The 24181-nt window shown below is 29.5% G+C and overlaps 1 protein-coding gene across 3 annotated transcripts in view; it reads left to right on the forward strand.

Annotated features, from left to right (window-relative positions):
* Positions 1 to 1202: 1202 nt before the first annotated feature.
* The window catches only part of Clk (circadian locomoter output cycles kaput protein Clock), a 28588-nt gene continuing 5609 nt past the window's right edge, over positions 1203 to 24181 (forward strand). Inside the window, exons 1-5 of one of the 3 annotated variants that reach the window (XM_067268871.1) lie at positions 1203 to 1515; positions 8253 to 8300; positions 19786 to 19934; positions 20020 to 20111; positions 22796 to 22885. In XM_067268871.1, coding sequence (XP_067124972.1) covers positions 1463 to 1515; positions 8253 to 8300; positions 19786 to 19934; positions 20020 to 20111; positions 22796 to 22885 — 432 coding nt within the window. In that variant the 5' untranslated portion in view covers positions 1203 to 1462. The remainder of the gene's footprint in view (positions 1516 to 8252; positions 8301 to 19785; positions 19935 to 20019; positions 20112 to 22795; positions 22886 to 24181) is intronic. The other 2 variants (XM_067268869.1, XM_067268870.1) reach the window with 2 other exon arrangements.

The raw sequence follows: 24181 nt of genomic DNA on the forward strand, positions 1-24181 counted from the left end.
ACATGCATTTTGAATAATTTATTAAATTTCAAAATTAGTTTCACATATTTAAACTTTTTAACTCTTTCATACCCAGCACCGGATCCAATAGTTGCGAGGCCCCTCAAACTTTAAATAACAAAATTAATTAACAGTTAATTTACATATTGAAATATGTTGTTTTATTTTTCATAACAATATACCTAGATATTTATTTTTGTAACGTACTATTTTTAAATATATAAATTTTGATGTGATGCGGGGCCCCTTCAAGCGCGGGGCCCGATTGGCACCAATCGCTCCAATCGCCTAAAATCCGGCTCTGTTCATACCCATCATTTCACATCATGGGTTCAATCAGGCCCACAATAGGGCGACTACCCCAAAAAAATTTTTTGTTTTTCTCGACCGCCCAAATTCGATCTCGGATTCCCCAGAGCGATAGGTTGACGCTTTAACAATAGATCCATAATAATAGTACGATACGTAGCAGTGCACATAAAATAATCTTAAAAATGCTTACAATAATATAAAAAAAAAAAACAAATTGTCTAATTTTTAATTTAAACAATACATTTTAAAAAATATATATAATTGCAAGATATTATAAATTAAATTTTAATATTGGAAGATGCAATACACTAAAAGTTTCCTTAATGATTTGAATATTCTAAAGTGCTTTTTATGTTAGATCTGATTTTCATTATTTATTAAAATTAATATATAATAAGTGATACAATCACTTCACACAAAGTAACAAAAAATATAACACGATATATCGACTCGTAATATGGCTTCAATAATAACTCGATATAAATTATAGACCTATATATTTAAGTTTCCTAATGTTTTTAATTAGTTAAGCTTTGTTAATCGTGTATATACAGTGCGGCCAAAAAGTTAACCGAGATATATTTTTTAAAGCGGACGAATCACATGTAGCTGTCTTAAAAATAAGCTTAAAATATTGACTTTTAAAATATACACAACTGATAAACTTTAATTAATCAATTAAAAATATATAGAATTAGTTTTTAATTAAAGAAATACTACATATAATACATATCGATTCCAAAAATTTAATTCTAAATATTCTTTATACGCACAATTAAAGATGATTATATGTATATATTTTTAAGAAAAAAAAATATAAAACTCTTAAATATTTAGATTCTTTAAACAATTTTATTTAAAAAGTATATAAAATGCTTTACAATTTATACGAATAATTAATTTTTTCCTCCTTAAAACGTTAGAAAGTGATCGTGCTCAGTTGCATCTAACAATCCCATTTAAAATGCAGTTGCACGCAGGTTCGTCGTCATCTACTTCATCCCTATCCACCTATTCTTTACTACGACACATCTCACTTGATGTTTCTCCACGTATGACTTTAAATTGCATTTATTTACGTCTGCGAGAGATGATTTCTTATCGATTTTGTTTTAAGTCTTTTTCGTAATATCTTCTTTCGTATGTTTTAATGGGCATGAAGCGTACTTTGTCAACTTCTTCCAATTTCGTACCTGGAAACGAGTAAGTAAAAGGCGAACTTGTATAGCATTTAACGATGTACATTACATTATATAAACACCGTATACGTCCTATCTATGTTTACTATTTGCAGAAATCTTTTCGAAACTTTCGTCTAAACTCAACGTTATCATTTAACTTGATCAGTACTTTGAAAATGTTGTTAAAGATTTTAAAATATTTTTAATCATATTTAACTTTGCACTTTGTCACAATGGCATGTTTACACATATGTATTTTGCCATTATCTACTGTGGTGCATTATCCTATGGGGATGTTCAAATTTATCTGGGTCTCATGAAGGTATAAAGTGCCACTGATTATCTATAATTAATTAAGTTAAATATTTTATTAAGTTTGAGCTGTAGCTTTCTATAATTTTATAAAATATTTCTTATTTACAGATTAAAATCTTTTGTATTTAATGACAATTTGTTTAACATAGGAAAGTCTTGATTGTAGTATGAAATTTCAATTTAATGTATTTGTAGATAAGATAAATATATAGTTTAAATATAAGTAAAATTTAAATATAAATATATATATATATGAACAATTACCTAACAGTAATTGCTACCAAAATTTTAATTTTTTACTCAGTAAATCATATTTTGATATTTATTATTTGTCATGTTTTTTTGATGTTTTTTGAAAAAGTATAATGGATTATTCTATTATATTTATTGGTTTTTCTAAATATTTTTGTTATAAAATTTTCTTTTACATATTTAAATCTGTTGGGTAGAAATTAATGGTAACTGCATTTCATTGATTCAAATATTTTAAGTGATAACAATTACCATATTTTGAAAATGCATTTTAAAACTGAGGTCTTTACATATCTGCTAATTAAATTGTTGCATTAACTTAGAAAAGGAATTGGCCAAAACATAGGAAAAATAGTGGAAGTGCACTAGCAGATGGCTTGATTAGAGGGTTATATCTGTATCAATTATAATATCAATATTCTTTGTCAATTACGTATCTACAATAAGCACAATATTGATGATGTCCAAATGGGAAACCTATAGCTACCAGACTGCCTGTCTAAGAAAGAACTTTTTTTTTCTTTTACAATATCCTAAAATAAATTGGGACAGTTGTGAACCCAAACACAAATAATTAATCTCATATATTCATTAGTATCTGTCATACAGAAGCTTTATAAAAAATTAAATAATTAATTCAGAACTCAGTCTTGTACATAGGAACTCTAAGGCTACTCTAAACAATACATTAAACTTCTAGCTCTATTTGTAATTTAATAATTTCAAAAAAAATTTATGTATAGAATTGAATAATCTGCTTAGATAATATAAATGCATTGTATTTTAGGTTCTATATTTCTATTTCTTCATGTGTTGTAAGCTTTAGTAGCTGTTAGCATATGGTGAGTGAAAATGTTTTTTATAATTTTAAAAATTGACATTTAAAACCTTGTAAAAGTTTACATTAGCATTTAGTCTTTAGTCTTTAATATAAAAGAACTGTGCAATTTATATTAAAAATGCAATCAAAAGCTTAATTCATAGAAAACAAAAACATTTTTCTAGAGTTTTATTCATTTTATGAATAAAAAGCATTTATTCATACTTTGAATATATTATTTTAGATCACAATTTAAGTTAATAATTATATTGTTTTTCTTTTCTTGTTACATATTTACTGTAAGTTATAGATTAATTTAATTAAATTTTTAAAAGTTCTACTTATTAGAATAATATATTTGGAGAAAGCGAAGAGATTTCTTAACAATCCAATATATCAAACATTGTGAAACCTGATATGTATATAGAAACATAACCAAACTCATTAAATTAGCAGAGTTATAGCCCAATTACTTAAGGCAATCGTTTGGTTATGTTTCTATAAACTTTCCAGTTTGATCATGCATTGTTTGAAGATTGCATTTAAAACTTAATAAACTATCTACACTGAGAATTCAATTATTGTTTTCTTTGAATCAATCAAATCCATATTTCATTCAAACAAGCAAAAATGTACTGTAGCTAAATAGTTCAAGAATTAAATCTATTTATTTAGATTAAACCTTTTTTTGATATATTTTGCGTCTTGTTGTCAGATTGATTTTATTAAAATTGATACCTTCAATGTTCCAGTATGTTTACAGTTTAATATAATAACAAGATGATGAGCATAAGAAAGCTCTCTTAGTGCCCATAAAGCAAAAATATTCAAAAACATATATGCATATATTTATATCTATATGTTATAGTAAAGCAGTGGCAACATAAATTGGTTTACTGTAAAAATACAGAATGAAAAACTCCTAATAGTGCTGCTACATTTGAAGTATGCAAATTTCAGTCATATGATTTCTTGCACAAATTCCCAGTACGAGAGTACAGGAAGCATCAAAGTTACATTTCACTAGAACCATAGTTTTCAAGTGTTAATAATGGTTTGAATGCAAGATCTAAATGCAACATCTGATTTGACATAGCACAAAATAAAGATATTTCCACTCTAAGCATCCTCTTAGTCTGGCATCTGAGTAATTGGACTACAGGAACATGCCACTACTGTTGAACACAGATAATTTTTCATTTGTTAATTACTAGGTTGATGCAAAGTTTTACGATTTGTCTACTGTGCTTATCATATGTTGCCAAGAACATATCAAAATAGTTTTTAGTGTAATGAATTATATATACTAGATATTTAATAATTTACTCTTAATTGTATACAATATGGCATGTTGAAGTGTTAGGGTAGAAGAATTAACTTAAAGATGAAATTTATTATATTTATATTTACTTCATTATCAAACTTACAACACCTTTAACGTATCCAGTAGGAAGTCTTTAATAGCTTAAAAACGTTTTCGGTTGCGTTAATCAGCCTTCGTCAGTTAAACGAATACTAACATTGAATCAAATCCGAATTTACAAAAAACCGCGACTGCGCATAGCCGGGACAATGCTACAAACAGAATAAAAAAATTAATTAATAAACGGCAATAAATACAAGAATATGATGAGACCGTAGTAGGTTCCCTCTCTTTCCCGTGCCAAAGCGTAACGTTATTCGACAAGTGACTTCCAGGCAGATGATAGGCCATCCGCATCTCGGTGGTTGATGCAAAGTGTAGATAACTGCACTTTATGTATCTCTACTTTTTCCTTGTATTTGACAGCCTGCCTGGAACGAGTGGCTCTTATGATGGAGGCCTTATCCCAGTGCACCATTATATCATGTTGTCTGGCAAAGGTCGCTAGGACCGTGCTGTCACTGCCATTGTTTACCAAGTACTTATGCTCTTTTATCTTCTGTTGCTAGACAACATGATATAACAGTGCACTGGGATAAGGCCTCCATCATAAGAGCCACTCGTTCCAGGCAGGCTGTCAAATACAAGGAAAAAGTAGAGATACATAAAGTGCAGTTATCTACACTTTGCATCAACCACCGAGATGCGGATGGCCTATCATCTGCCTGGAAGTCACTTGTCGAATAATGTTACGCTTTGGCACGGGAAAGAGAGGGAACCTACTACGGTCTCATCATATTCTTGTATTTATTGCCGTTTATTAATTTATTCTTTTATTCTGTTTGTAGCATAGTCCCGTCTATGTGCAGTTGCGGTTTTTTGTAAATTCGAACGCCGTTTTTTGTAAATTCGAATTTGATTCGATGTTAGTATTTGTTTAACTGACGAAGGCTGATTAACACAGCCGAAAATGTTTTTAAGCTATTAAAGACTTCCTACTGGATATGTTAAAGGTGTTGTACATTTGATTTCAGTTCCAGTAAATGTTTGTCATTTGTTTTACTTCATTATGTTTCTCAATTTTATTTTTGAAATACTTTGTTTAAACATAAAATATTATTAAATTTCTGTTATTTGAACACTTTCACAAAATAAAATGTAGATTTTTAGAAGATAAAATTGTTTCTTAACGTAGTAGGTGTGGATGCTGTGAATATTAATCCTGTGTGAACCGTCTTTGTAAGCCAAGTAATGAAATTGGTAGACGCTCCAACAGCATACGGTTAGGGAAACTTAGTATCGTATGCTGTTGGAGCGTCTACCAATTTCATTACTTGGCTTACAAAGACGGTTCACACAAGATAAAATTGATATTTTCTGTTGACAAAACTGTTTATTATCTAGTGAAATGTGAATATTTTTTATAAATATTCATGTTGCTATACTAAGTTTTTATTAAGTTTTTTATATATAATAAAATGGCTATATTTGTTGTGAGCTAAAGCAGGATGTTTTTCATGTTTTGCCAATTACAAGTATTAGTATATCTGACTCCCTCAAAGTCCTTACCCTGCTTTGCTTTGCACGTTACAATAACTTGGCACCATCACTGTACAGTAAGTAATTGGTTAACAAACAAATCAGATAATGAACACTTTCATGAAAGACTTTTTTATGTTTGGACAACAAACACCTCACAGAACAAACACAAGAAGAAGCGACATTAAATAACGAATTCCAATTGGTAATCCCTTGTCTTCAGGCAACAATTTGAAACTTCTCGGAGCATGGGAGACATCAACATCGACGCTCAACCCAGTATATAGTGATCGGATAGTATTCCATCAAACTTTGAAACTCTCCCTTGTAATTCCAGCAGCCTTTTATTTTTCTGACAGAAAGAATTTTTTATAGTATTCATGGGACTGTCGGGCAGGCACTTGTTAAGTTTTGCATCGGTTTTTATTTTTGAAAGGTGAGAGTATAATAGCAAAGGTAGAGAGTGGGCATAAAATGTCTGATGTTGCTGGGCAGTATGGCTTGAAAAGGTCTACAGGCCTCAATTCAATCTTATCTAAGAAAGATACTGTATAATCAAGAAGACTCAAGCAGCTTAAGGAGTGACAAAAATAAAGAACATTGAAAAGCTCATGGAATCTGAAACTGATCTGATGACAGAAGAACGCCAAGAAACTCGGCAAGATATGTTTTCTTCTGAAAAAGAGGATTAATGCCAATATCTGCTATTAAACATCTTGTGAAGAATTGGGAGGATGCCAGAAAGAATGGAATCCAAACCACGTTGAGGTTAATAGGCTCTGAGATCTCTACAATTACAATGCTATTAATTACTTACGAAAATTCCTGAAGAAGAGAGAAAAGCAATCGACATTGGACAGATTCCTTAACCCCCATAAACAGAAAAAAACATAACTAATAAAAATGCAAGACTGTGTATATATGTATTTTTATCATTACATATAAATAAACATAGTAAGAAAGTATATATATTTTTTATTTTTTGGGGTCTCCAGAATGAATTAATCAAATTTCCAGGAAAACCTATGGTAAAGCGATAATTGGTTAACGAACAATTCGGATAGTGAACAAAGTCTTGGAACAGATTATGTTCATTAACCAATCACCCACTGTTTATGTATAAGTATATACAGGGCCTTTCAGAGAAAATGTGAGGCCTGGGGAAACTAATATTTTAGAAGCCCTTCAAAATTTAATATGAAATTGTGGACAAGAAAATAGTCAATGGTATTTAATATTTTTTGGATTATTACATTTAATTATTTTACAGAAGTGTGCAAAGCTTCTGTAAAATAAGCTTTGAAGCTTTCTGAAATATGTGCTATCTGGTAACTAATGTTGAATGTTGCTAGTCCATTTAATCGTTCCTGACACATTGTCAATTATAGATAGTTTTTAATTCTTTTCAGAACACTAAATAATCTCTCACCTTCTACTTCACTCACAGGCAAGGTTAAAAAATTCAAAGCACGATCATTATATTGTTAAATATATTTACGAATCCCATGTCAATAATTTCCTTAAGTAATTCTGCCAGTTTCATGCTTAGTTTAAAATTGGATTTGTAAACACATTTCAGAAGTATTAGCTCTTCTACAATTTCATCACTTATTTCATTTTTATATTTCTCTAGCAATAATTATGCCTTTTGAAACTATATTCTTTTGATCCATTCCATTAAATTTCCATAAAACTTCAAAAATTGCAAATTGAAGAAATTGCTTGAAATCTATGCATAAGTCCATCTATTATTGAATTGATAATTTTGTTAAAAATGTTTAAATGAAAATATTCTTCAGTAGATTTTTTGTCTTTTAATTGACAATTTATTTCAAATTCTGGAGTGACTTAATTTTCAGTTGCAATTTTTTTACATTCAGAAGGATTTCAGAAAGGCTTATATATTCTGTTTTTGTATTACTGGCTCCAGATACCAAAAAGGCTTTATTGTCCAGCTAAGGTCTTTTAGTTTGATTATAAATTTTATACCTGTATTGAGTTGCCAAGTTGAGGCCCTAATATTGCAAGGCCCGGGGCAGCTGCCTCTCCTGTCATTCCCCCTCTGATTGGCCCTGTGGTGTATAGGTGTATATATATACATACATACATACACCACAGGACAGGACCAATATATATATATATATTTATTTATTTATTTATTTATTTATTTATTTATTTATTAATATATTATTATATTTAAAATAATTTTTTAAACATAATAGAGAATGATTGATTGATTTTTTTTTTTTTTAAATGTATTCATTATTAATTATAAATATTATGATTACAGAATATTTTTTTTAAATGTATTCATTATTAATTATAAATATTATGATTACAGAATAAATTTTAATCAAAATACAATCATTTATTTTCAATAATATTTTAAAATACAATTACTGCTGTATATTTGCATTTGAAATATTATTAACAAATTTATAATAATTATTCATACATATTTATTTTTTAGTTTTAATAGCATGGATGATGATAATGATGAGAAAGATGACTCAAAGAGGTATGTAACTGTCTTAAAATGTATCTACTTGGTTATTATGGTGAATAACCATAAACACATTTATTCATAATTAATTATTTAAAAAAAGTAAGAAATGATCATATTTTTAGAAAAACAAACATTTTATTTTTTTGCACTTAGAATATTTTAGTGCCCACCAGTGGCCGAGCTGTTCTGTCACTAAACACTGGGAGTTCAGTTGTGGGTTCACACCGCGCTCAGATGGGCTGGCCATGTGGAGTTTTCTGGGTTTTCTCCACGTTTGTAACACTTGAATAGGAGCCAGTTTCCCTTACAAGACCTCCCAGAAGGCATTTCCCCTCACGTAACATCAACCACCAGAGAAGGCGACGGGGAACCACTCTGGTTGTAACTTTCCCCAGGATACACCTTGGCGCCTTACTAACCACTTATTAACCTGCGCCAGGTGCTTGCCGACGTCAGGATTTCTGATATGGCACACACAGAGAGAGAGAGAATATTTTAATAAAATATAAAGTTGTAAAATATGAATAAAAATTTTATAACAAATATAAAATTATTGCAAAATAGAATTAAAGGTACTATTCTGTTTTGTTTCTCATGAATGACAAATCAAATATTCTTTTAGTATTATTTATGATGTATGGTACGTTAAAATATAATTTAAACAAAGTCTAGATGATGATAGAAGTAAAATTGTCGTTAGAATAAGTGAAGATTCTATTTAACTCTTCATTCATTAAGTATTGATGATACATTTGCTTTTTTTCCCTTTCTTATTATAATAAAAAAATAAGATTAATGTCAATTGTAGTATAAATTTTATAAAAGTATGGAAATGCAAACAAAACATGAAATAACATTATCTCAGTCATTTACTCAATGCTGAAAAGTCTACTAGTGATATATTCACCAATACTGATGACTAATTGAATCATTTAAATTCAGTAAAGCAATGATTGCATTATTGCATTCATTTTTCCTATGCATTTGCACATTGATCATAGTCAACATGTTAAATGAACAACCATTTCTCGATTTATAGGAATTAATTGTAAGAAGTTACTTAAAAACTGTGTAATTTATTCTTTGAATTCTTATATACCTTGCAATAAACATTAATTGTAAACCATAAATGTAATCTTAAATTTTATTTTCTTGTTATAAACTTATCGAACTTCAAGATATGTGAACCTATTTTAGCAATTTGAATGCTGAAATAATTTGTTTGAATTTTTTTTATTTAAATTACTGAAATAGAAACATTTTATATCGAAATATTTCTTTATGTAATTGGTAGACATTAAAAAATAATTTTCTTCAATTCTATTTAATTTCATTTTAAAGGAAATAAGTAACTATAGAATATTATTATATATACTTTCTAAGTGGTTGATCATCATTACTAAGCAAAGACAAGGAAAAGCAACCAATTGAAATGGACCAATTGAAACGCCAATTTCAATTGGTCACTTAATTTATAGAAATAATTAGTCACTTAATTTATAAAAATCCATAAATTCAAGAGTGGCAGCTTCTTCTCCTGAAAATTCCAAGTGTCAGACCAATTGTTGCATATACAGTATGTCTTGTGCCTATCTTCATCTACATCTCTCTCGGATCAACATCTTCCCATCACTGGAAGTCGAGTGCATCATTGTGGAGCCGTCAAGACATTGAAAAAATTCTCATTTATAAATCGGAGACACTCCTTTTCGTTTATCTTGGAAAGGAGAAGAAGATCCGGAGGCTGCCGCTGATTTTAAACTAAGCTTCTTTTCTGTCAAATAAATGGTTAGTTGTAACTGTAGAGTCTGTCTCGGTACCAATTGCACCCACAAGCAAACCTTTTGACCCCTCATCAATCTTGACCATCATTAGGTCTGTCAGAAATTTTACAATAGTATTAGCTCATTATTATTATTTAAATTAAATACTGTGATAACTTATAGGGCTGGCTTGATGAGTGAGGCATCAAGGCTACCTCAAGTGCAAAGTGAGAGTGGTGGCAAAATGAGCAGTCAAAAATGTTCAAAAGGAGGACATACAAATAAAAAATAATAAGTGAAATACAGTAAATATATATTAAAGTTGTTTAAAAACAGTTAACCCTCCATCTACTTTATATCCTGTGGCTATAATTTGACAATACAGTAATAATTATAACTTACTAATAATTTAGCCTTAGAGGGAGGCATTAGGTGCCATCTTGTATTAAATTATAATTATTAAATTTAATTAAATAATTTTAGTCTAAATTGGAAGAAAAGAATTGGCCTAGAGTGGGACTCAAACCCACAACTGCTACTTACCATGTGGATGTGTTGCCAATTATGCTATCCGGACTTCTGGTCCAATCTCTTCCAGTATATTTAACATTATGATATAACCATCGTTGGTTACTACAGTGCCGACTGCGGACTCATTCAGTGCCCGCATCCTGTAAACTACCCCATAAGGCACACAGTTGACCCAGCAAGACATATATATGTTACAGTAAAAATGCGTTTTAACTAGTTGAAACTAGTTTTTACTGGATGTCATTGTTAAAACCCATTTTGTCTAGTTAAAACTAGAATTTACTGCTGTACATGTTTTGATTTTAGATAAAACTAGTTTTAACTTTTAACATTAGTTAAAACTAATTTTAGCTACATAAATATGTTTGGGGGAAATAAATAAAGTGATGATTGGGATTAAAACGTTTGTATTATTTAATACGATATTTATTGAAAATATTGGTCACACATCTGTGTTATTAACATTAATTAACCCTTTGTCCCCGAAGGCACCGATCGATCGGTACCCTGGCTTTTTAAGCAAAACTTTGAGGGTGCCGATTCATCGTTACTTTGGTAAATATAGATTTTTGTAAAATTTATTAACAACAGATATAATCTCGTTTGATATGAAGTGAATAAAGTATAATAATTCATTATATTAGTTGATAGCAGTATAAAATTTTGATTTCAAACAAATGTTTGATATAATGTGCGATAATTTCACAACGAATAAACATACATGCATAAGTGTTATATCGAATTGTACAAAACAATATTCTATGTCTTTCTGGCTCAGTGCCAGCAAACAACTATGTAACTAGACAATGTTAATTTTCACAAAATGTTACAAATTATCAAGTTTATGTGCCAGTTCTGATATATATTATTTTTTTTCTTATAAATTTTTCTAATAGAATGCATTGAAAAATATCATATTTAAAACTAAAGATATTAATAAATGTAAGTGATTTTTTTCATATAGATATAATGATAATTTGATTTTTGGTGAACTTTTAAAATAATATCGCCTGACTGACCTATATTGCCTTAGGAGGAATTGTAAAATAAATGTAAACAAGATATCGGGGGAAAAGGGTTAAAGCGATACAAAATTCATCAGACGCTATAGGAACGTGTTAGCTGAATGACCTTGGTTGAAACAGTTTTTACTAAGCCATTTTGTTAAAACCCATTTTGTCTAGTTAAAACTAGTTTTAACTCAAATTCATCTTTGACTAGCAGTAAATTCTAGTTTTAACAATGACATCCAGTAAAAACTAGTTTCAACTAAAAACGGGTTTTTACTGTAACATATATATAAACATCCACAACAAACCTGATACATAGCAATAATATCCCCCCAACTGCCGTATATCCTTGGGCTATAATTTGGTAATAATAATTACAACTTATTAATAAATTTGGCTTTAGAGGAAGGCATTAGGTGCCATCTTATATTAAATTTAATAATTATAATTTAATGAAATAATTTTAAATAATAATCAAAAACAGTTTATACAATCAATGCCAGCCTTATTGGTGCTGTATTGGCTTATCAGTACTATATTGGTAACTGTTCTGGAAGCTGGAAAAGCAAAAATTGATTTTACCTAAAGTGAGGTTACCATTGAGTTGGCACTGATAGCTGGAAATGCCTTAAACTACAGCACATAGATTTTTGTTATAGTAAGTTACATAAAGAAGAAAACTTGCCAAAATATTTAATTATTATGCCTTTGTGTCCTTTCTATCTTAATTTAAATTTAATTTGTATACTAGTACTTTTTATATATTAACAGGACTTATTATACTGGAAAATATGGATGCAGATATTTAGTCTTACAGATCAAAAATAATGTTTTTATTTAGTTCACCTGTGTAATTTCTTTAATTTGTATTTTTTATAATTTATATTAGATTTTATTACTAATTTATTTATTTTTTCTACATCATGTCGTTGTAAATTTTTGCTGATACTCACTGGTAAACTCAACATTGGTAATTTTATGGCTTCTATTTTACATTTCTGTAAATACCATATTTCTGTTTTTAAATTTGTTATTTCTTCAGCTGTATTTCCCATTCTATTAATAATCTATAGCTGAATTTCTGGAAAATTTGAGAGCACAGAGAATGGGGAATACAGCTGAAGAAATAACAAATTTAAAAACAGAAGTATGGTATTTACAGAAATGTAAAATAGAAGCCATAAAATTACCAACTTTGAGTTTACCAGTGAGTATCAGCAAAAATTTACGATGACATGATGTAGAAAAAATAAATTAATTAATAATAAAATCTAATTTGTATTTTTTATAATTTATATTAAAGAAATTACACAGGTAAACTAAATAAAAAACATTATTTTTGATCTGTAAGACTAAATATCTGCATCCATATTTTCCAGTATAATAAGTCCTGTTAATATATAAAAAGTACTAGTATACAAATTAAATTTAAACTTACCAAAATACAGTGGTGCCTCGTATAACATACGCCTCGAATAACGGACGCTGCGAACAACGGACTTTCTGTTTTGGCCGTTATGTGACTCGAGCAACGGACTGGCTGTGAACAACGGACTTTCCGGCATACTTGGTGACTGCTCCATTTTTTTTATGATACAGTACGGTTATCTTATGCTGCTGAACGAATTAGATGTTTTAACATGTATTTCTATGGGAAAATGCGTTTCGTATAACGGACGTTTCACTTAACGGACGTGCAACTGGAACGGATTAAGTACGTTATATGAGGCACCACTGTAGTTTATATGAAAATACTCTAAATCGACTGTGTTCAACAAGGATTTATGTTGATTTTATGTTTCTTGTAAAATAGCAAAACAGTAATGAGCATATAACTAGTTGTGGCATTATTAAACTTGTCACTTTACTTCCTGTGAGTAATGTTTTGGATCATCTAGTATTAAAAAATTATTACAAATAATACAGAAAGGGCTGCAATTTGAAAAAAGTGTAGGTTTATAAATTCCTGCTGTTGCTGTCTGTCTTTTTCCTTAATTTCAAGAATGGAGTTAGATAGATGAAATCCAAGATCATATATAGAAACGTTAAGAGCAGGAGGCCCTGATTAACTATATACAAACTTCCAATTCAAACCAGAAGTCACATTATTTCAATTCAAAATTTCCCCTGAAAGCAGTTAATAGATGACCAACATGATTCTATTGAGTATGATGTACAGACTAGACACTATAGTACTAATTTTAGGTGGAGAGTATATATTTTAAATTAAATTAATTAAAAATATGATTAAAAATTGTGACAGTGTCACAATAAATAATTGCTTGTTACAGACTTGTATTAGACATTTCATTCAATCATTACTGTTGTGAATTGGCTTAACTTCCAGTACATTTAGAAGATATGAGAAAAAGTGAAATAGAAAAGTCTGTACTATATTTTTTTGTTTCTAGTGTAAACTTTTATACTTACATTAGTTACGGAGCTACCTCACCTAATATTTCATAAGTTCTGGTATAAATTTCAAATTTATTTATGTAGATGGTAGTCTCCATGGAAATGTGTTTATTTTTTATTTGAACATTTAAGACTGAGATATAAGAAACTAACAGATATCATTTTATTCACTGATAGTATTACAAAGAAAATTGGCAACCAATTCTGCAACTTTATATTCAAAGAATGAAAAAACCAGATATTTGTTGTCTGTTAAAATTTAAAAATATTATACTAAATTCAGTGTCAATGATCACAGAGTTATAAGGAAACTAAGTTAATAGCACTTCTTGGATGATTGTCCAGATCAGAGATGCTTAAGGCTTTATAAGGATTTCTTCTGATTCAATTTTTTTAGTCAAAAGAAGTTAGCCTTGTAAGTGAATGTATCATTTAATTCCCATATCTATCAACATGAGTTAGAATTAGGATTGAATCTCAAATTATTGCTAAATTGGTATTCTCCAACTCCAAATCTTGAGTCAAACATTAATAACTCTAATTTATAAAAATACTAAAACTTTAAAATTTTATTAAATTATTATCAAATATTTTCTAAAAGACAATATGAAAAATTAATGGAAATTAAATGCTTTCAATATTATCATTAGTTAGGTATTTTAAATTTTTCAGGAATTGCTGGAATTAAGTTGACTAACTGACAGAATATTAGGCTGATTTCCTAAAGATTTATGATTCAGATCATTCTATAGTAGTTACTGTTTATATTTTAGATGATTTGATATTATTCTATAACTAAGATTTCAGAAAATTGTTAACTCATTACAAAACTTATCATCAGATTGAAATGTAAAACTTTCAATCTGATGATTGCACACTATCTCTTGATAAATTTAATAAATTAATAATAGTAAACAGGAGTTGTAGGTTCAAGTCCTGCTCCAGGTCAAGTTTTTTTCCAGAACTTTCTAAAAATTAGTTTATTTAGTTAGGCATTAGATGCCATCTCTTGATAAATTTTCCTATCTCTAGGCAAAGTTACTTAAGATTTGATTATTAAATACCTTAATTTTTTCTTTATTAAACTGTAAATTTTGTTTTTAATTAAATGATCAGATGTTTTTTTTTCCTTTTCACTTAGCATAAATGGTACAGTTATTGGTCACAGACAACAACAAAAACAAAAAACCAGAGTTTTTTGCTACCTACTAAGAGCAGAAACTTGTATTAATACTATCATGCAGTATTTCCAAAATAGCTTTTATAGAACTTGTTAAAAAGCTTTAAATTCAAAATACCATATTTACTCGCATATAAGACGAGGTTTTTATTCATTTATCACAGCTTCAAATTTCTAGGTCGTCCTAAGTGTGCTAGTGAAAGATTCTTTGAGTTTTTGCAAATAATGTTTGTGAAACGTGTATTTGCATTTTTTACTGGATGCTTACCCTCTTGTATTTAAAAACATAAGTATTTTATCTGTGTGAGACCCGTATTAGGCCGGTCCAATGTTAAATTTTAATTATTTCGAAGTCCTCTCGGGAGATAACGATCGAGATCCGCGATAACGATCAAGTTTCGAAGGATGTACAATCTTCCGCCGTCAAACTCGCTTCCCTCCTTCTCAGGATCCGACCTGAGTCACGGAATTCAAGTCATCATCCTCTATCGCGATTGGTGATCGTGGTGGAAGGGACTTAGAGTATAAATAGGGGGGAGATCTCTAAGAACGGGGAGCTGACGTCCGAAGAAGACGAACTGCCCGGCGACACCGTATCCGACTCGAAGGCCAAGTCGAGACGCCGAAGCCTCTGCCGACAAGCCAATCCTGCCGCCCACCTGTCGCTCCGCCAGGAAAGACGTCCGAGTCGAAGTATATTCTCGATCAAAATCGATAACCGAGAGGTATGAATCCCCTAACAATTGTGAGCTCTCTCTCTCCCGCGATTAGGGACGGGATGCGTAGCGTTTCTGTAGTAGTTCCTATGTTCCAATAAACCATTATCTGTGTTGTCCTGTTATACGGATATTGCCTTTCTTTATCGACGACCCCACACACACTCCTCCACTCGACCTGACAAGTAACTGACCGATCCCAACAAGTCGGGATATCGCGCAAATTTAGCCATCCTTGACAGTGGGGCGGGTCTTGCCGACCTATTCGCCGAGAACAAGGAGGTCCGACTTCCGTCCTACCTCCCGGCGTTTCCCACATCTGGGTTGTTTGAATTGTTCTTGTATATTGTCAGGAGTAAAGATGAATAACAATAGGAAAAGCAAAGCAAAGCTTTTGAATTGAATTCCAGATTAAAATTCCAAAATCACATGGGAGCCCGATATAAGTTTTAATTCATTACCATGTGAAAACAGATGATTATTTGGAAATCAAAATTTGGAGAAACTCATAAATGTAATCAACGGAGAGTGGATTCGACTGTTAAGAATTGACAAAAAAAGGTTTTCAATTGTCCAGCTTTATATGAACAAATTATGTTGTCGATTTTAAAAGATTTTTCCTTAAAGTTTAAAATGCCAGTAATTTTTGTGGGACAATGTGTGCATTTACATTCATTTGATATTTTACTTGTGATTAAACGAAATAAAATTAGAATTGTATTAATAAATCTAATTTTCTTTATTTTGATATCTAAAGTTACACCTTGTCTTATATGCAAGTAAATACAGTAGTCAGTTTCTGTTTGGTAATCGCTAATTGCACTTGCCATGTGTGGCCAGGTAGTGCTGAGTTTAGGCATACTCAAAAATAAAGATGTCATTCCTTAGAACACTCTGGTGGAATCTTAATTCCCTATACATTAATTATGCATCAATGCCTGCAATATAACCATACAACATGTTACAGCACTGTTTACCCTATCTTTTGAAGAAGCATTCCCATTCTTACATTAGAAAAATCTGTCTCAAAGTGAATATTTTTTTGTAACCACGGATGGCAAGATTTTCCTCTACAGTATTTTTATTCAGAACGCATAAGAATATCAGTGTGATTATATTGATTATACGGTCTTAAATTTATATTTATATATATGTTACTGTGCAAGACCAATATCTGGCAATTGTCGACATTCGCTGGTGAATGTCAGCATTCACACAGTCACTTTGTGTATGTATGAAATATTTGCTAAATATCATTATTTCTCATTTACACTGACATTCAGCATGCTCTGATGTGAATGTTGAATAAAAATATTGTTTCTAGCATTTAGTCATGGAACACTTTTTTTTGCAATTAGAGCATGTATAGCCTTGCCTTCCACTTCTCGAATTAGTTGCAGCTGCTTCTTTCAGGGACATTTTTTACCTAACCTAAAACAAACCTAAACCTTAACCTAACCTAACATAACATTAATAATATAACCAAATATTCCGTCTTTCACCAACAGTCTTTCATATTTGTCAACATTCACTGGAGAATCTCGACATTCTCTAATTTCAGTCTTTCACAGTGACGTGTGTGTGTGTGTGTGTATATATATATATATATATATATATGTTAGGCTCAAAGAGACTAAAATTGCTCATTGAGCAAAAAAATGACCACAACGCATTGTGGTTGTTTCAAAACGACCACAAAGTGAAATTTGTGTCGTGGCTTTCATGATATTTGACAATGATGTGTTCTGGTTAGGTTAGGTTAGTTAGGTTACTTAGGTTACTTGATTACTTTTCAACAACATGTAATCATTTGTGAAAATCTGTTGCAGTGCTTGATATGTCAACATTTTCTAACAACTAATTCACTAAAAATAACAACTTTGTCAGGAACTTATATTAATAAATCAGTTTTTTTTATGAGAATCGAGAATGTTTCAGAGTTATTTATTTTGTACAAAAACTATTACCGTGACGTTTCAAATTGCATTTTTTGTTCTTTAAGCGACATTTGCATTTTTTTATCAATACAGTATCTTTTACAGTGACACATTATAAACCCTTGCTTACTTCCAGATGTTAATGTGGATGCCGAGCAAAGTGTGAAGTTGAGGGTACGTCCTGAATGTTAATAAAGTTACTCTCAGAAATTGTAAATTCATTACAAGCATAAAGTCGATCAAGAAGACCCTTGTTTCTTAACTGATAGAGACCTGATGGATTAATGCTCATAACAACAGCTAAAACATTTCTGGGAGCTGCACGTCCCCAATCAACATCAGGCACCCTAACTAAAACATTTGAATCAATTTCAACCTGTCTGAGTAACCTAGCCTAACCTAACCAGAATGCATCATGGTCAAATATCATGAAAGCCATGACGCAAATTTTGCTTTGTGGCTGTTTTGAAATGACCACAACGCGCTGTGGTCATTTTTTTTCGCTCAATGAGTGATTCCTAATATATATTTATATATATTTGTAGAAACTTTTTTGTAGAAACTATTGTGTAATATATATATAATGATATATATATATATATATATAAATGTATATACATATACACAATACACAATACATTCTTTGTGTATATACATATACACAAAGAAAACTTTTTTTGTAGAAAACTATTGCATATATATATATGCAATAGTTTTCTACAAAAAAGTTTTCTTTGCATCCTATTTAAAAAAAAAAATCTTGCAAGTTAATAAGTTATTTTTCTATAAACACTTATAAAATAACTATTAAAAACAAAAAACCTTGATAATTCCAGCAAAAAATATTTAATAATAACGTTTTCGACTGTTTTAAACAGCCATCATCAGTTAAAACGAACTTAAACAAAAGAATGCAGAAAAAAGAACTCAAGTTTCTAATTTTAAATATTTGTATTGCTTGAGTTCTTTTTTCTGCATTCTTTTGTTTAAGTTCGTTTTAACTGATGATGGCTGTTTAAAACAGTCGAAAACGTTATTATTAAATATTTTTTGCTGGAATTATCAAGGTTTTTTGTTTTTAATAGTTATTTTCCAGTAGCTATTTTTGTTTATTGTATAAAAAATTAACTTACAATAACTATTTTTTTTTAATTACAATAGAGCATCGATTATCTGACTTAATTAGGGACTGGGGTTGGTTGGATAACCGAAAAGTATGAAAAAATACATTAATAGTATAGTATATTAGGCCTGGTTTAAATACTAGCCTCCCTTTCATGGTCGCGCCAGTGCTGCCAGCTAAAACATGCAAAAATTTAACAAAAATAATATTAAAGTAGCCAAGACATAACCAAATATTGTAGCACCAAATCAGTAGCGGACATTTGAATTTGCCGACTAGAATGAAGTCGGTTAACCGATAAGTCGGTTAATCGGGGGTCGGATAATCGATGCTCTACTGTATAAGAATTTTAATGTTCTTATAAAGTGGCAATTTTACTCACTCTTATACAATATTTGAAATTAATTAATTTCTAATCTATAAATAGTCTAGAAGATAATCTTTGTTCAATTGATTTTAAAATATTAACTGGTTTTTCAGTTATATTCATTTTGTATTAGACTTTATATATAGATTTGCAGTTTGGTTTTATTTGTAACTCATAATTTCATATTGAAAAGACTTGAACATTAAAATTTAAAAAAATTTATATTAATATATTTTGTATTACAATGTTGATTGATTTTAAATACTGTATCTTAGATTCTTATTGAATTTTTATTTTATATTCATTAAGAACTGAAGTTTTATGTTAAATATCTTTAATTGGATGAAAAGTTATAAATAACTAAATAAATAAATTGAGAATTATGGTTTTAATATAAATATATTTTAAATTTAAAAAAAATAAAATCAAAATATATTTTTCCACATAAAATGTAGGAAGTCAAGAAATCTTAGTGAAAAGAAACGAAGAGATCAATTCAACATACTCATCAATGAGTTATGTTCAATGGTATCTTCGTCCAATCGAAAAATGGATAAATCATCTGTTCTTAGATCTACAATTTCATTTTTAAGAAGTCATAGTGGTATGAATTTCACGATAAAAATATTGATTTGATTTTCATTTAAATAATTATAAAATTTTTATTTAATAAAAAACAATTTTTATAGAAATTTCTATTCAGTCTCAGTCATCAGAGGTTCAAGAAAATTGGAAACCTTCATTCTTATCCAATGAAGAATTTACTCATTTAATGCTAGAGGTAAGAGAACATTTTATATACTGCTTTTTATAAATTAAAGAAGAAATTAAAGATGAATTTTAAAGATTTTTCAAAATACGTCTTTGGAATAGTGTGGCAAATATGTATGATTGAACATTTTGTTAAAACACAGTATCTAAAGAATAATTTTATATTTCAGTTATAGAATTCCTATTTAGAATTCCAAAATCATAGCTTTTTTTTCTAATATTTCCTGTGCATTACTGTATTGAGTTGAATGTAAAATGGCTTTAGTATATAATCAAAATATCATCCACATACCATGCATAACTAAGGATATTGGATTGTAAGTTTACTAAGACTCTTTCTTCCAATTTTTGTAAGATGAGTTTGCACAGATCCTCCAAGAATAGAACTGTTTTTTCTGTTTTGTACATTCTTTCCTGATCCTTTTCTGAAATACGTCCAAAAATGTTTGAACATTATGGCTTTAATATAGGGACCACTCTACATTCTTCACAGAATTCAAGAACATGAGAGATTTTATAAGTAAAAAGTAAGCTAAAACTAAACTTTTAGAATTAGTTTTGTGTTTCAAAAGTTACATAATACTTACAAAAAATATAAGTGAAAATAAACTGCTTAATAGAAATAAAAGAGGAATAGAATTGAACAGTTCTGAAAGTAATTGAGACGTCATAGAATTAGTTTCAAGAATTGACAAAAATAGCCTCTTTATTACTCTTGAAACTTTGATCAATTTGTAAGTAAGAATCACTAAAATTTCTAAATCTAAGATAACTGTCCAAAAATGTGATAGGATAAACTCACACAACCAAACCAATACCAGCAACTATGTAATTAATAAATAAAGAAATATTTACTAACATTTTCATCCATTTAAAATAGACATCATCAGACACATAACACAGAACAAAACGGCTACATTAAAATTGAATGCATTATACAAATAATTTACATATTCAAATTAAAATCGTCAATGGAACAAAGTATGCTTACAATTTAAAATTATATATCCCGAACAAAAAAATATATATATATTTTCGATTTATATGCCTTTGTGTCTTTAATATAATAATTTGAATTTAAATAGTGAACTAGGACATATCTATTATTAGGACTTATTATACTGGATAACTGGTTCTGCAAATTATGTAAACAATATCAGAAAAAACAATCTTTATTTATCACCTGAACACATACACGATATCTTTGTGTTTCGGACCTGTTGACCCCTCATCAGCAGGTACTTAATCGACAATATATAAAATTCAATATATAAATGTTATAAACTCATTTAAAAAACACATATCCCCAACAATGGAATAATTTAAAAACTTACAATTTCTGGGTTTTTAAATACATCCATGAATCCAACAAAAAAATAATATTACAAATGCAACCATACTCCTGTTTTTAAAAATAATATAAATAAATAATTAATTTACAAAAAATTGGTTTAAAACATATTCCAATAAACTTACATCATCATACTTTCTAATGGGCTTGCTAAAAAAGACCCTCTTACTTCCCACAAGATGGAAAGAGCTAAAATAAAAAATAAAAATAACACAAGACCTTTTAATAAAGCAGGAAATATTATATTCTCAAATCAGATAACATTAGGGACTCCTGATACCACAAAAGTATCAATACCTGAGTATTAGCATTAGCTATCCAAACTGGAAATCTTACCAGCCATTTGTGTTCAGTCTGTGACTTGAGTTTGAGTTTGTTTTGTGTAATTGAAACTTGCTTTATTCTAGTTTATTATTATTAACAAATTATTAATTAAAACTGATTTCTAATGTAAACTAAATGTTACTAATACTGTATCAGTTGATTTGATATTTTCATATATTTTCAAGTTTTTCAAATAATTGGAAGTTATTTAAACAAACATCATCATTAAACCAGATATATTATAAAGCTACACACTAACCAATGCCGAATAATATCGGGCTAGAAACGGCTATAATATTAATAAATTATGAGACAATTATTTAATATTAATAAATTATTAAATTTATCAAGAGATGGCACTTAATATCTAACTCTAGTGCCAAATTGTCTCATAATTTATTAATATTATAGCCGTTTCTAGCCTGATAATATTCAGCATTGATTGGTGTTATATTAATTGGTGTTTAGCTTTGAAAGTTATTTATAAATAGTCATCTGAACTCTGTAATTCTGTTTTTAGACTAACTCTGTTCTGTATTTAGTATCTAGATTTTGGCCAAAACTGACTTTAAAACCCAAATCCAGTTTTGAATTTGGCTGCAAAATCCAATTTAAATTGGATGGTACCTGTCTGTGAATAATATAATGATACCAGATCCAAAGTCTGAGGAAAAGTATTGATACCAGTATTGGTATCAGCAGTATTGGGATGTCCCTAGATAAAATACAAGATGGCCCAATAGTCAGTTTATTCAGCCTTATTTTATTTTGCATGTTCCAGGTACACTGGTAAATGTTATTTTTGAACAGAATTTAGAACTGTTTTTTTTTCTTTACAAAATTGATAGACCTAGTTACAAAATAAGGCAACAATTTACTCTTTATAATGATAAAGTGGCTAATCAGGTCAGTTAATCTTATTGATACTTTCATAAAATAAAAGAATTGGAATGGTGACTTTTTTAATCATTATTAAATAAGTATAATTATTAATGTTGAAATGTTTTTCTTTTATTTAGGCTCTAGATGGTTTTATCATAGTATTTTCATGTAATGGTAGAATATTGTATACGTCAGAAAGTATTTTTTCACTTCTTGGATACATTCCTGTGAGTATTACTTAGACCATTAGTCTAATTAAAATTAAGAATAAAATTAATGATGTTTATGTGTGTTTTTTATCAAAATGAATTAATTTTATGAATTTATTATTCAATTAATTGAAAAAATTTTATGTACTATAAGGAGGTTGATATTTAATTTTTAACTTTTAATTAATGTACTGTACATAGTAAAGTTAAGTAATTACAGCTACATGTGAATACCAATAAACCGGTAAAAATAAATATATAAAACAAAAACAAATGTTTTCTTCTGTTTTAAATGGTCATTTTATCCCCCTGCAGTTCGTTGTTCGACAGCAGGAGATAGGAAAATAGAGCTTGATTACATCTCACATATGGCCAAGCAACATGGATACTCTGTGCACCTAATTAACACTCTTATTTCATGTCAAGAACATCCCACAGCATATACAACCAGAAGACAGGTCCTTTTTGGTCAGTACATATAATAAGGTTCCTAGGTACACTACTAAGTTACATGCTAATGAATAACAGGGTCACTTACAGGACATCTCCTACTGTTTTTTAAACAGTTAAGTATCAGAAATGATAAGGACTCATTAGAGAGGAACTGTATGCCAGGGATCTGTACTATCCCTACACAAGATCACAGGGTGAACCATTTGTGCAAATACATTGGGACCACTGCTCAATGCCTGAACATGTGTATTAAGGAGCATCAATATACTATTCAGAAAGTACTCTCCACAACCACACTACCTACTTTTGCCGACGATAATGACGTTCAGGTTAAATTTGATCATGCCTGTATATTAGATCACTGTGATGACCCAGCCAACCTTAAATATCTTGAATGAATAGAAATATTCAAGCCTTTCAAAAGAGGTACAGTGATTAATTATAAGGAGATGAACTCTTGTTTGACTGCATGGAGTGCGTTCTCTGACTTCCCATAAATCTTGGATTAACACATGTATTTTTGTATTTTGTAAATATCTTTTATTTTCAAATTGTTATTTAATGTATTATTGGCATTAAAGCATGATGTTAAATTCTGCAATAGTCATGCACATATTTCACAAATTTTTCAGCTTTTAAATTTATATTCTATTTTTAAAAATGTATTCATTTATATATCTGCATTCTTCAAACCTGAGGATGACTGTTTAAACTGAAGAAAACCATTTGTTTTTGTTCTATATTTATTTTTACTGGTTTATTGGTATTCACATATAACTCTAATTATTTATCCTCATTATACCAGTAGTTTTGAAGAGATTATAATAAAGTCAAAAATAAAATTTTATTGCACAGATTTTA

Source organism: Centruroides vittatus, unplaced genomic scaffold (assembly GCF_030686945.1).
Source record: "Centruroides vittatus isolate TY-2023 unplaced genomic scaffold, ASM3068694v2 contig_341, whole genome shotgun sequence".
Taxonomy (NCBI): Eukaryota; Metazoa; Arthropoda; class Arachnida; order Scorpiones; family Buthidae; genus Centruroides; species Centruroides vittatus.